This window comes from Schistosoma haematobium, chromosome ZW (genome assembly GCF_000699445.3).
Source record: "Schistosoma haematobium chromosome ZW, whole genome shotgun sequence".
NCBI lineage: Eukaryota > Metazoa > Platyhelminthes > Trematoda > Strigeidida > Schistosomatidae > Schistosoma > Schistosoma haematobium.
The window spans coordinates 40,977,053-40,991,574 of NC_067195.1; the positions used below are offsets into that span (position 1 = coordinate 40,977,053).

A 14,522-nucleotide genomic window follows, 5' to 3' on the forward strand; every position below is an offset into this window, starting at 1 on the left:
ACTATAGATCTACATCTGTAATTACCTACATTTTTGTATCTAATTAAATATATCCGTATATCAGAACATGGAAATTTTTTAAATGAACAAGCAAAAGGGTGCACAACGTCGAAGGAAGACACAAAACAAAACTAATAACGTAAACGTGTTACTAAGCTTCATTGCAATCAACAAATCACTTGAGGCTATGAATGTCTAACCAATATAAAACCAACCAATCATACATTAACTTAGCGATTAAATGATATCATTCATTACATTTTCCCCTTTAAGCAAGTTATATTTATATGCTGTATAGAATATACAGGAAAACATTCCAATGATAAAGAAGTAACTGAATTATACCTATTTTAAATTAAATCAAGATAATGTGGTTTGTTTGGGACAGGGTCATGTGAACTCATCACTATTGAATTAACTCCAGTTGAATCGATGAAAACACATTTTTTCAACAAATACTGGAGAATATAACATGGAGAATATAATTTTACTATTTCACACCCGACCGATTGTTCCAAGAGTACAAATCGCTTTCTTCTCATAAAAATAATATTCCTACCCATTATAATGATATAGGACTAGACGCACTAATTTAAATCACATACCAGATCCACCTTCACAAGTGATCCTACTATGGATACCCACTTTTTTGCTGGACTTACAAAATTTAAACTAGATGCAGGAAAGTTACGTCGTGATGATGATTTTTCAGACAGGTTTAGTCATACGTTTACTTCTTTATTATTGATTATTTTTACACTTATCATATCGGCTCGTCAGTATATTGGTAAACCAATCGCCTGTTGGGTGCCAACGGAATTTACACGCGCTCAAGAAGAATATGCTGAATCAGTATGTTGGGTAACAAGCACATATTTTATATCTACTCAGGATATTAATATTCCCGAAAATATATCAGAACGTGAAAATAGAAAAATTCATTATTATCAATGGGTTCCATTTATTCTAATGATACAAGCATTTTTATTTAATTTGCCATGTTTAATATGGAGATTATTTAATTGGCAGTCTGGAATTCATGTAAGTAATCGTCTTGTCTGGTAAAAGTATCTTTTCATATTGAAATTTCCATCAGAAAATGTTAAGATTACAGAGATCTGAATTTGCATTAATTTACAAATGAAGTGTTAACGTATAACTTGTTACTTAAAGCTAAAAAAATGTTCTGTTAATATAAACACTTTGACACTTCTTAACAAATCGCTAAAATAGCAAGTCATTACATACGAAACAGATATCTCTAATAGTTGGTTAGTGTGTAGATCAAGCCATTAAATAAAATAGCTGTATAGTATCCGCTGATTTTTATTTGTTTTACTACCAATGTAATAGTTTGTTTTTTCGAATGAGACAATGGTGAAACGTTTACTCGATAATCCGCCGTTGGTATTTTTGCAATATCTATTGATAACTCAAGTTAGTACTTGGTGTTTTTGCGAAATATCTAATTTGACAAAAGAAAGATAATAATGATTTTCGTAATACAGATTATGATTAACATGTCACATAAAAACATGCCAATGTTTCTTATACTCCAGCAATCACTTACTAGGATGAGCTGAAATACTAATGAGCTGTTTTTTGAGTACCTGAGTCAGACAGTTTTAAAAATACTTATGAGATTTAATTGTAGATGAAAACATAATCATTTCAAAATTACTTTGTTTTTATCTAAAATGGAACAAATTCTTAAGAAAATCAGGTTCATGTAACCAAAATGTTGTAAGCATATAAGGAGTTTCTGAAAATGAAATGTTATCCATAAAACTTAGTTGGTGAAACGAAGTTAACAAAACTCGTTACATATAAAGTGATAACCCAACAAAGCAACGTTTTGTTACCATTTAAATACTGAGCTGTTAGGTACGAGGTTCTTTACAAAGAATGTTCATTGCTCTTCAAAATTTCAAGTGGTAATGTTCGAATAGTAGTTTCGACCAATACACATCAGCACAGAAATCAATTCCTGAAACTAATGAAAATTTCAAAACTGTTTACAGCTTTGTGTTTGTTTTATTTCTACAATTTTTACCTCATCATTATTCCAGCAGCTCAGTAAAATGGCGGTTTCATTGTTGTTCTTGAATTTGTGAACTTAGGGGAGACTAACAGATTACAGAAAACAAACTTGCTTATTGAAAACTATCTTAAATATTTATATAAATTATTCTCGTGGTAGAATATTGATTCAGAATTGTTAATTGATCAGAAAGACCTAGTTCAAACTAAAAACATATGTAGTTAAGCTGAAGCTAATAATAATGTCTCCGATGAGTCAGTCGACAAAGGGAGCTCAACAAATAATGAACTAACTGTATAATAGTAAGATATATATATATGCATTTTTGCATTTTTGAGCACTGAATCAACAATGCCTGTCATTTAGCCTGTAGTCATTATGAACTGTATACCATAGGTATTTTGTTTGTAATGATACAAAGGGTAAATATTTGGCTTTGTTTTATTGTTTTCTGATCGTCCAACCACGAAATCTTCGAGCTATGAGGTTGAATCCGATCACCTTTCTGTTTGTCTGACCATAATATTTCTCATGAAATACGCAACTTTCATTCATATTCTTGATTAGGAAAGAAGACGTTAATAAGTCTTCAAAACTTTCAAAGCATATAATTAACAAGATATTAGGATATTAAGATATTTATAGTTGAAGATGTTGTGAATACCCCTAGAAAAAGGATCAGAATGCTAGAGAGGTCCGTTTACATTGCTATTATACCTTAATATACCTCGATTAGTTATATTTATGTCGCAAGTAGTAAGTTGACTATCAGAGGACTTGTAGTTGAAATAATCTCATCACTTATATTTAGTGGTCTTGGAGAGTTCTGCAAAATAAGGAAATAGATTTATTTAGCTCAAAAAACAAATGTGTATTCTAGCTCCTATTTATTTTACGTAAACATAGGTAGACTAGATGACTGAAATATGGTATGTTCTTTTCAAAAGCAATATCAGTTCGGCTTAAAAAATAAAGATCACAGAATAACGAATTTTAAAGTCTTAAAATTTCTGCTTAGAAGGCTGAATAACTTCGCAATATTATGTAGCGGTAAGTTGTAATAAAGGTTATTTTTAAGGAGAATTACCGGGTGTCATGAATTCAGATGAGAGTTTCATAGACAAAGATATAACCCCTGGCAGAATTCTGTGGATTGGGGTCATTCAATATTCATAATGAATAGCCTCTGTTGCACATAAGACCATGAAACCATTGCTGTCGATAACTTTCCTTTTTCGGTTTGAAAACGAAATCCCTTCACAGCTCATTATAGAGTAACGTTTTAAGATTTTTCTGTTTCATTGTTATTCTATACGCTTAGTTCTTATTCAACGTTTCTCGGAGTTCTGTTTCGTAGACAACATTCGTCCTCACTTGACCAGGTTAACACATTTTCGTTTGATAAAATTACGGATTTACTTTCCTAATTACAAAACAATCCTATAAATGTTGATGGCATATTTTAGAAACTAAGTGATTTGTTTGAATTTTTATTCTATGCACATATGCTTAACAAACTCAGTCGAAATGTTGGTAAACCAATATATTCTAAAGCTAATACTAATAAAAGTGTCATTTTTAGATATTTCGATGAGACGGATACTTATATAGGTGAAATACATGCTTGATGAAATATTTAAACCTGCGTGTTACCATATTTTATTATCTTTATTTTCATGAGTATTGACGAAATCCTTTTAACATCTAAGGTATTTCAGTATGAAGAAAATTTTGAGATATGCTGAATATCAAGACTATCTAATTAATCTTAGTGTATATCTACATATACTTACTTCATTACAAGAACAAATACCTAATGCAGTAGTAAATATCAAATCTGACATACAATTTTAAATGACGCCGTTGACATTATAGCATAAATACACAGGAGTATTGTTTCCTTTTTTTCATGAATAATTAATGTTGCTTGACAGTTTAAATGAAATAACACTGATTTTATTCCATGTTCTATAATTATGAAAATTAAACTTTTCGTGAAGTTACTTCAAGGAGAAACCAACGAAACAATTGTAATAAAATAAGTTATATGTTATCAGGATAATCCAATATTATTATCATCAGATTATTTCACCATTTCATATAGACGTACATAGACCTAGTTTCTAAGCAATAAATGAGACGAATATGAATCAGTTTTGTTTAAAAAAACCATTTCAACAAGTTGATGAGGTTAGTAGAATAACATTTACTTAAAAGGTTGCTTTAAAAGTTAATCAATTAATTTCATCTTATAGCTATATTAGTCAATAATATATGCAACATAGGTTCTTGTAGAAGTTTTATGTTGTTTTAAAGATCATATTAAGCTAAAAGAATCTCTCAGAAAAAATGTTAATTGCAAGTAGCTTAATCTCTGCCAGAAATACACGTAAAAATACTAAGGAAAGTCAATTAACGGTATTGTATGTAAAGAGAAACATGAATTCTTTATTATTATAACATAGTATAATGAAATACAACTACTATTTGTTTCTTTATATAATAGAAGGAATAAACAAGATATTTTTTGTTGTTCTTTCCATTCTTATTCTTAATTATAGTGTATAAATAAAAAAGGTTATCGAAAGCTGTGATCTTTAGATAATACAAATTGATAATATCCAACAACAAATGGAATTCAAATATTTTTATGTTCACCTTTTTGAAATTTATTTAAGCTGTTTTAATACTTGGATTCAATGTAGACTTATGTTGAAATTTGGTTTTCTAGATATTCACTCATTTATAGATGTGATTGTGAGCCAGTTATTAACTGGTACCACATGATGTGAATAAAAGATTACGATGAAATGTAAATTATAACAAATGCTTACTTCTAAAAATAAGTATCTATGCATGAGTGGTGAAAGATTCACTTTGTACTGTTAGCGTCGCCTCATTAGTCTAATGAGGAATTATGTATTAAATGAAAAATCTATGAAACTGTATATTGGTATGCCGCTATTCAAAATTATGAAGAGACCGGTAACTGTGCGTAATTTCTTTTTCTTTTGAAAACTTCAGCTTGCTTTTCTAATAATTCTGAATTTCAGAATGGGTTTTGTGGAGAGTTTTAGAAATTTCACAGGTTGAAATCATGAGTCAGTTGAAGCTATTTCACCATTTGAATAGTCAAATCTATCAAAATCAGATATTATAAATAGAAAAGATAATTTACCGTATCTATGCGAGCCATGTGAATGTGGTAGATAAATGGATGGTTCCATCAATGTCCTCATTTGCCAAGGGATTTTATTTACACTAAACCGTTAGTATTTTATTCAATATATATTAATAGTTCATTCTCTAATACACAGTAACCAACTCAAAATATAATATTATGGCTAGTAACATATTTCAAACTTATCAAATTTTCCCAGATTTTTAGACAAATAAAATAAAGTCAGTTTTATCAGTGGAAAACTATTTGAGAAACGTTAAGCTTTTTTAGTTTTGAAGTTTTTTTTGTTCGGATTGAATAACCTTTAGATTTATATCGATATTAAGCCAAATAAAACTTTTCTACATAAAACGGAAACATCAATACATGCACATATATATACACAAAATCAAGGGTACGGTATTAAACATACAAACAAGTAAAGTAAAAAAAATATGGAGATAAAACATGACATGTTCTATCTTTTAACCTAAATTTTGATCTGGTTGTTACTGTACTGTGGTAATACTTTCAAGGTTGATGATACTTCATGGAGAGCTTCTTTAAGGATATGCCCATCCATATAAACTTTGGAATATTTTTTCTTAGTATGAATAATTCAGTTTTAAGACTGTTAGGTCAAGGTTTTTTTTTACTAGAATTAACAACGTGTTTGAGTGACATAACCTTATAACAAATACCACGCTTGTTAATTTCAGGCTTCAGAAATGGAGTGTATGAATAAAACTACTTTAACGTTAAATTACCAATATAATATACACTTTTCATATTATTGGCATGATTTCATAGATATGATTGGGTGTGTCGATCAAAAGTTAGACTACGAAACTTAATTTCAAATCATGTCTTTGAATTCCATCCAGATCAAAATAACTAATATTGTAGGTGCACTGATTATGTACACTATTCGTTGGTTATGTAGAGATCCATTTCACGTTATTTGGTTCCAAATAATGACCGAATTCTAACAAGTCAATTTAATAGCCTATCCGATAAACTTAGTAATACGGTAATTTTATATACTATGTTGTGGTTAGAAATCTCTAAGAAGGCTTTTCTTGACTGTTGTTACCAATCTAGGATGATGAACACTCAATTTAGACTAAAATGCTTATGATTAACAGGTAGGATGCCATAATGTAGTGAATTTATGCCAAGGACACTATGTATTTCAATACTACACTTGTTTTAATAAAGTGTTGTGTGAAATCGTTAGTACTAAGCAGAAGAACAAAATACGAATTTATTTTTCAGTCCTGTTGGCTGGTTGATTATATTTTATCAATGGAATGAAACCATAGGTTCCGTAATCGTTCTGTATGTCTATTTCTCCAGATTAGGGAAACTTTCATACATCAGAAAGTGTTCTGGCTTTTCTTTGAAGTAAGTTTTCGAAGAGAGCTCATTCGAACTACTTCATTAACGATCAAATCTCTCCTGTAAACTTTCCATATAAGTACAGCTATAAATCGTTTGAAAAAACAGCAGGTTTGGTAAATTTTTGACTTTCAGTTAGCTAAATGTATAACAGTAAGAATTTATTCATCATATTATAACAAACTTATGATAATGATGTTTACAACTTAGTTATAAGTAGCTGTCGTTCTTTTATGATAAATGTTTTGATAATAAATAACATCTCGTTTTTTACTTCATTAATAACTTGATAATTGTTTAGAATATCTGATGTTGAGCTACCACTCAAATATAAATGAACCAATGACTTCACCTTCTAACAAGTCCGTTTAGTTTTATTTGTCACCTTTCCTTTTGTGAAGCTGATTTTGATCAATTTGAAAGTTTGAGCTCCATGTTGTAATCGGTTGATGCTTATTGCTAACAGTTCTGAAATGGAGACAATGGTCAGTGCTCTTTAGTTTTTCAACGACTAAGTATCTTACGACCTCTTGATGGAATCTGTCCAGCTTTGTCGATGATTGTTTGGTGGTTAAGTATGGCTTAGTCAGTCATCCTAGTTTAAAATTCTGAAATATTTCAATACCACAACTTCAAAAATACATAAATTGATTTTAGATGGTGAACTTACATTAGATAAATACCTAATCCAATAATTTTTAATTCTCCTGATAATTGTTAAATAAGAGTCGTGTTTAAACGGTTAGCTTATTCATGCAATTACGTCATCTTATGATTTTAAGTAACAATCTCATGTAGTTGCATCAAATCCAGTCGTGAGGTAACAAAATATAGACCTCCGGAAAAATTACTAAACGAGACTACACCCTTGATGTTTTCGCCTCGTACTTTTGTAGTTACTTGAAAATCGTTGTTTAGGGAAAGGATATTTTTAAGAAACATTGTGCAAATTATGGTTGAATTAACTGACTGAATTGGCAAACGAACAAAATTTATTATTTTTAATTCAAGTGACAAATTGACATTAGGACTTAGGTAATACAGATAAAACTTTGTCTTTATATTTTGTGATGTCGTGAGTAAAACTGAAAATACCGCTTTAAAAATCCACCATCATTTACCTAGAAATAATGAAAAAGCTATGTGAATAAACAGATTCTTAGCGTAAATTTAAAAAAAGGATGTGGTGTAAAGAATAAAAATGTTAAAAACGGCTAAAGAATTGAATAAGTCATCATTTGTCCATTCGAAGAAATAAGTTATCAAATGTGTTTGAATTGCATGACTCAGTTTAATCATAACAGTATGTATTTAGTTTATCATATTTCTTACATTATTCATAGAACTACAAGTGATTTACTTGTTAAGATGTTTTCACAAAAAAGTAATTCATTTGGTATTGTTTACTTGAACTTTACCATTGATATTTAGGAATGCAATTGACGAGTCTCTTATTGGCACATGTACAGACTGTGCGTATTGTCTCCATATTGCTTTAATTCACAAGCATTATATGCACAAATAGATGATGGCTAGCAGTGGAATCCAGGGCGCACGCTTCGTCCTATTTGGCACTCGTCAGCTGGATGTACTTACATCGCAGAGTTGACGTTTATTCTAGGACTCGAATGCTAGTGCACTAAGGCAGTATCAAAGAAATCCGCACAGGATGCACGCATGCTAATGAGGGACTGATCGATTGCAGTTTTAGACATCGATGAAAAGATTTAAGTAAACATTGCAAAATCAATTGGCTATCACGACTCAGTAGCTAAGTGGATAAAGTGATGAACATCAACTCTTGGATTCAGGTGCATCCAGCTTATGAGTCCCAAATAGGACGAAACTCACGTCCTGGATTCCACCGCTAATCACTATCCATCTTTGGTTAAAAAATAATTGACAGAAACAACACACCGAATGAATAACAAACAACTTCATTGATTGCTAATGAAGACATACTCCTTCTGTTGCAACTTACTTACTTACGCCTGTTACTCCTAATGGAACATAGGCCGCCGACCAGCATTCTTCAGCCCACTCTGTCCTGGGCCTTCTTTTCTAGTTCCATCCAATTCTTGTTCATTTTTCTCATGTCTGTCTCCATTTCCCGGCGTAATGTGTTCTTTGGTCTTCCGCTCTTCCTTCGGCCTTGGAGATTACAAGTGAGGGCTCGATTTGTAACGCAGTTGGGTGCTTTCCTCAATGTGTGTCCTATCCACTTCCAGCGCTTCTTCCTAATTCCTTCCTCAACTGGGGTCTGGTTTGTTCTTTCCCACAGTTGGTTGCTGCTAATAGTGTCCGGCCAACGGATCCGAAGTATTTTGCATAGACAACTGTTTATAAACACTTGTATCTCACGAATGATGGCTTACGTAGTTCTCCAGGTTTCCACTCCATACAGTAGAACTGTCCTGACATTTGTGTTGGAAATTCTGACTGTGGTGTTAGTTGACAACTATTTTGAGTTCCAGATGTTCTTCAGTTGTAAATATCCTGCTCTTGCTTTGCCGATCCGCGCCTCCACATCTGCATCAGATCCACGCTGTTTATCAATGATGCTGACCAGATATATAAAGCTTTTTACATCTTCCAAATCTTCGTCAATTGTGACTGGATTGGTGGATGCTGTGTTGTATCGGAGAATCTTGCTTTTCCCTTTGTGTATATTGAGACCTACTGCTGCTGAGGCTGCTGCTATACTGGTCGTCTTCTCCTGCATTTGTTGTTGGGATTGCGATAGGAGGGCCAGATAATCTGCGAAGTCTAGATCGTCCAGCTGCATCCTAGATGTCCACTGTATCCCGCGTTTCCCTTCACATGTTGACGTCTTCATGATACAGTCGATCACCAGGAGAAAGAGAAAGGGTGAGAGTAAGCAACCTTGCCTAACACCGGTCTTCTCTTCGAACGACTTTGTCAACTGTCCTCCATGCGCAATTTTTCAGTTTAATCCATCATAGGAATTCTGTATGATATTGACTATCTTCTGGGGCACGCCGTAGTATCGAAGATACTTCCATAGTGTTGTTCTGTTCACGCTATCAAATGCTTTTTCGTAGTCAATGAAGTCGATGTAGAGTGATGAATTCCATTCAATTGATTGTTCCACAATGATCCGTAGGGTTGCGATTTGGTCTGTACACGATCTATCCTTACGGAATCCTGCCTGTTGGTCTCGAAGTTGGGCGTCTACACAGTCCTTCATCCTGTTTAACAATACCCCGTTGAAGACTTTTCCCGGTATTGAGAGAAGAGTGATGCCCCTGTAGTTATCACTCTTGCTTAGATAGTCTTTCTTCGGTATTTTGATCAGAAGTCCTTCTTTCCAGTCTGTTAGTACTTGTTCCTCATCCCAAATCTTATTGAAGAGAATATGGAGTATCCTTGCAGTTACCGCTACGTCTGCTTTTAGTGCCTCCGCTGGGATGTTGTCTGGCCCTGCTGCTTTGCCACTCTTGATTTGTCTGATGGCCATGCTGATTTCTTCAATTGTTGGTGGGCCAACATTGATTGGGAGGTCTGTGGGTGCTGCTTCGATGTTGGGTGGGTTCAGTGGAGATGGTCGATTCAAGAGTTGTTTGAAGTGTTCTACCTACCTGTCTTGTTGCTCTTCAATGTTGGTGATTACCTTGCCTTCCTTGCTTTTCACTGGTCGTTCTGGTTTGCGGCGATTTCCAGAGAGTTTCTTTGTTATGTCATACATTTGTCTCATGTCTCCTTCTCTTGCAGCCTTTTCCGCCGTCATTGCTAAATCTTCCACATATTTACGTTTGTCAGTTCTGATGCTCCTCTTCACTTGCTTGTTTACTTCTGTGTATTCAGCTTGTGCCTTGGCTTTTTCTGCTCTTGTTCGACTGGTACTGATTGCTGCCTTCTTGTTCCTCCTTTCTTGAATCTTATCCAATGTATCAACAGTGACCCATTCCTTGTGGTGGTGCTTCTTGTGACCCAGAACCTCATGACATGTTGAAGTGATTGCCTCTTTGATCCCCTTCCAGTTGCTCTCCATAGTAGTTCCTTCTCCATCGAGCAGATCATGAAAGGCCTGAAACTTATTGCTGAGGACTATCTTGAATTTGTTGAGTTTGTCAGTGTCCTGAAGAAAGGCCGTATTGAACATTTGTGATATTGTCCGCCCCACTGTCCAGTGCTTCTTGAGTTTCAATTTCATCTTGGCGACCAGCAAGTGATGATCTGATGCTCCTCTCTTGGTTCGCACGTCCTCCATTGTCCTCCTGAACTTGTTGTTGATGAAAATATGGTCGATTTGGTTTTGCGTGGTGTTATCCGGTGAAGTCCATGTGATTTTTCGAACGCGTTCATGTGGGAATATGGTGCCGCCTATGACCAGTTTATTGAAGGCACATAGGTTTGCAAATCTCTCACCATTTTCGTTACTTTCTCTCAGTCCGTGTCGTCCCATGATGTCTTCATATCCAGTGTTGTTCGTTCCAACCTTGTCGTTGAAATCTCCCATCAGAATGGTCAGGTCCTTTGTTGGGGACTTCTCGACTATTGACTGCAGCTTATTGTAGAATTGATCTTTAGCGTCTTCATTGTAGTCGTTGGTAGGCTCATAGCATTGGATGATGTTCATTGAAATGCCCTCTCTTCATGTTTTGTAGGAGGCTTTGATGATCCTCGGTCCATGAGATTCCCATCCTATAAGTGCATTTTGTGCTTGTCTGGACAGCATCAATGGAACTCCTTGTGTATGTGGTGCATTTTCTTCTTCATGGCCGGAGTATAACAGGAGCTCTCCTGAAGTTAATCGTTGTTGTCCAACTTGCGTCCAATATGTTTCACTCATCCCAAGCACCTCCAGATTGTATCACCTCATTTCTGCAGCAATTTGGAAGGCTCTCCCGGTGTCCCACATTGTACGAACATTCCATGTACCTAAATAAATGTTTGCTCTGGTTGTCAGAAGGGGCATCGGCCTCGTGACTACCGAAGGAACTAGTCTTTCATCATGTGGCGTCATAGTTCTTCTAAATGAAGACCTTCTGACTCCCAGGGCAGAGTTTAAAAGGTTTGAATAATTTTTTCTGGTTAGCGTTTTTTTAGCGAGTTAGTTTTCTACGAGATGGGGTCGCTAACCCCATGCCCAACTCTCATTCTTTATCCGGGCTTGGAACCTGCAGTAGCCCCTTTGGAGGGACTCCAGGCGGAGTTTTCTGTTGCAAGTTAAGTGGAAATCAATTAATAAGCATCTGATATGTTTTATAGAATTTTAAAAATATAACTCTCGACCAATACTCGGATGTTTAAGACCAGTGTTTTTAGGCTGAGTAATTAAGAAGCATCATTAAGACGAAATAGTACTGAATTCTATGTTAAATGAAATCTTGAAGTAGATCTGATAATAAACATACGGATGTTTTCCTTATAAAGTTTCCTTTAGGTTTATGACCTAACACGCGTTCATGTATTGCTGTCTAAACTCGTCTATAAGAAACGCTATAAATATGTTATGTTTCTTCCCAACTATTTACGAGTTGAACTACTATAAATCTTCTGGTAGCTGAGTGTGTAATGTGTTTATATCATTCATAGAATTTAATAATCATTTTTATTAAAACAAAAAATAAGCTCTTAAAGAGTAATATATTTCGAGCTCACAAATTCATTACATATTTATTAATGGAAATAAAATGAATAGATGATATTTTTGTGGCAAATCAATATCTAGTTGCCAAGTCATTAATTTACTTATTGTTTCAATAAAGTTTTACATAGCCTTAAAGTAAAAATGAATTAGAATTTTAAAATTTAATAAATGTTTATTATGGTTGCCGCTGATTAACCAAATCAAATCATTGTTGAATTAACATCATTCACCTTAATCAATCACTTAGGATATCAGCTACTATTAAAAATGACTAAAACTTCTATTTATAATTACGAAGTTGACTAAATGAATATTGAATAATTTAGTTAAAGCTTTTTATAGACAAGTAAATCAAAAGAATAACTGATTAATTTATTAATGTATAATTAGTTTGTTACTTGTCTTTGATTCATTTTATTTCATGGGGTTTGTCATGATTTTAATAAGTTATTATGAAAACCTAATCAATTTGTTATTTCTATGTAGATCTTTGTTACAGGAGGAAAAAAAATAATTTCCTGTTTACCTCATTTTACAATCAAAATATTGTTTAATATGATTAATCTGATCAACAATAATCAACGAGTTTTATCTATATCTACTTGTCTATGGGTACGTTATTAATTTGAAGCTATCTAATGTTAAGCAAAGAAACTAATAAATTATACATTTGACAGTCATAATATTAATAATAATAATAATAATAAATAATTAACTGATAATAAGATTTTATAGAATTCCCAAGAGTTGTGTTGCTTAATCAAAACAGTGTAAAGTTGAATTAAATAAAAGTTTCCTTTATGTGAATTCGTCAAACTTAGTAACTAAAAATATGTTGTGATTCAATCAAACTGATCCGTTAATATGTAACAACTGAAAGACAAAAGTGATTAGTAAACTATGATAAGAATTCTGTGTGTATAGTTAATATTGATGCGTATCTGTGGAAATGTATTGTACTGAACATTTATCATGTTTCCCCACTTACACTCCAATGCTTAATGAACAATTATACAAACATTTTTAAGTATTCAAATTACTGATATCGATGTATTTAAGTTAATGTAAAATTATACATTTATGTATTCAGGGATTCGAACTGTAAGTTCACTGATACTTCATAACCAAATGAGAGAAAAAAAACGCTCAGTTATCAAATGAATTACATATCAAGAAGTACGTTAGATTTTGTTGCTTACTGATGAAGGACATTTAAAGCTTCCGTTGTATGCAAGATTTTAATCATCAATCATTGGAAGTAGGTTAAAATTAGAATATATCGTTTAAATGTTTCATAGTATGTTCCTTTTTCAGTAATTAGTTACACATTGATTTATGTTCAACATAGGCTTTGAACTGTCATTTGGTTAAGATGTTCAGTAGAAGTTCCTGACGAATCTAATTGTCGAGATCCCCTTGTTTTGCCAGAAAATATGTCATATGCATCGAATAAAAATTAAGAACCTGGTGCAGTTTTGTTGGACGCTCATAAACATAGTGATCCACTACCTACTAGTGATGTTCCCCATAAATTTGATCACAAGACATAACACACAGAACATGTTGAACTTATGCACTTCACTTGAAAGATTACCTACCGATAATAATAATAAAACACTTGATACATGGAAGAGTAAATATATGTTTCCATGGCTTAATGGGATTATTTTAACAGAATCATCAACATAAATTGTATAGAGTTTTTAATGTAAAGTTTATCGTCTTCAAATGGTTATAATTTATCAGTTATGTAACTATCTTAATCAAACTAATTGATGCAATGAAATATACAGACAATTAACCAAAGTGTATAGCAAGATATTTGAATTGTAATACAACCATGTTTAATTATTTGATTATATGACATTCTGTTTCATTTAAGTAGTATATTTATAAAGATTATTAACCATGTAATCTTTGCTATTTACATAATCCTTGTTCATGTCTCCTATTAAGCAGTATGTCTGAAATTAACCGGTTTGTTTTTGAATGCATAAACGCAATGTTGTTCATATTTTTGCTTGTAAATCTACAATTTATGTTTGAACAGATTAACATTTTACTTGATTTTAACTGAAGAAAATCTTGTCATATGATTAACATGATCTTGTTTTTCCCATAAGAACGTTACATCAACACCAAGTTAAAAACTGGATGATGATTCACTTAGCATTTCATGTTAAATTTTCTACTAACGTTTTGTTATTAACGGCAATGAAGCTCACACATATGGGTAACTTTGGGACAAATTTGAGGAATGTGAATTATATTAAAATGTATGTTAATTAATGCTTGTTAAACAAAGAATA

General features: G+C 32.9%; 1 protein-coding gene across 1 annotated transcript in view; it reads left to right on the forward strand.

Annotated features, from left to right (window-relative positions):
- Positions 1–294: 294 nt before the first annotated feature.
- The window catches only part of INX3_1 (Innexin inx3), a 60,386-nt gene continuing 46,158 nt past the window's right edge, over positions 295–14,522 (forward strand). The window contains exon 1 of the mRNA XM_051211395.1: positions 295–1,041. Within this exon, the coding sequence (XP_051071450.1) occupies positions 634–1,041 (408 nt within the window). The 5' untranslated portion in view covers positions 295–633. The remainder of the gene's footprint in view (positions 1,042–14,522) is intronic.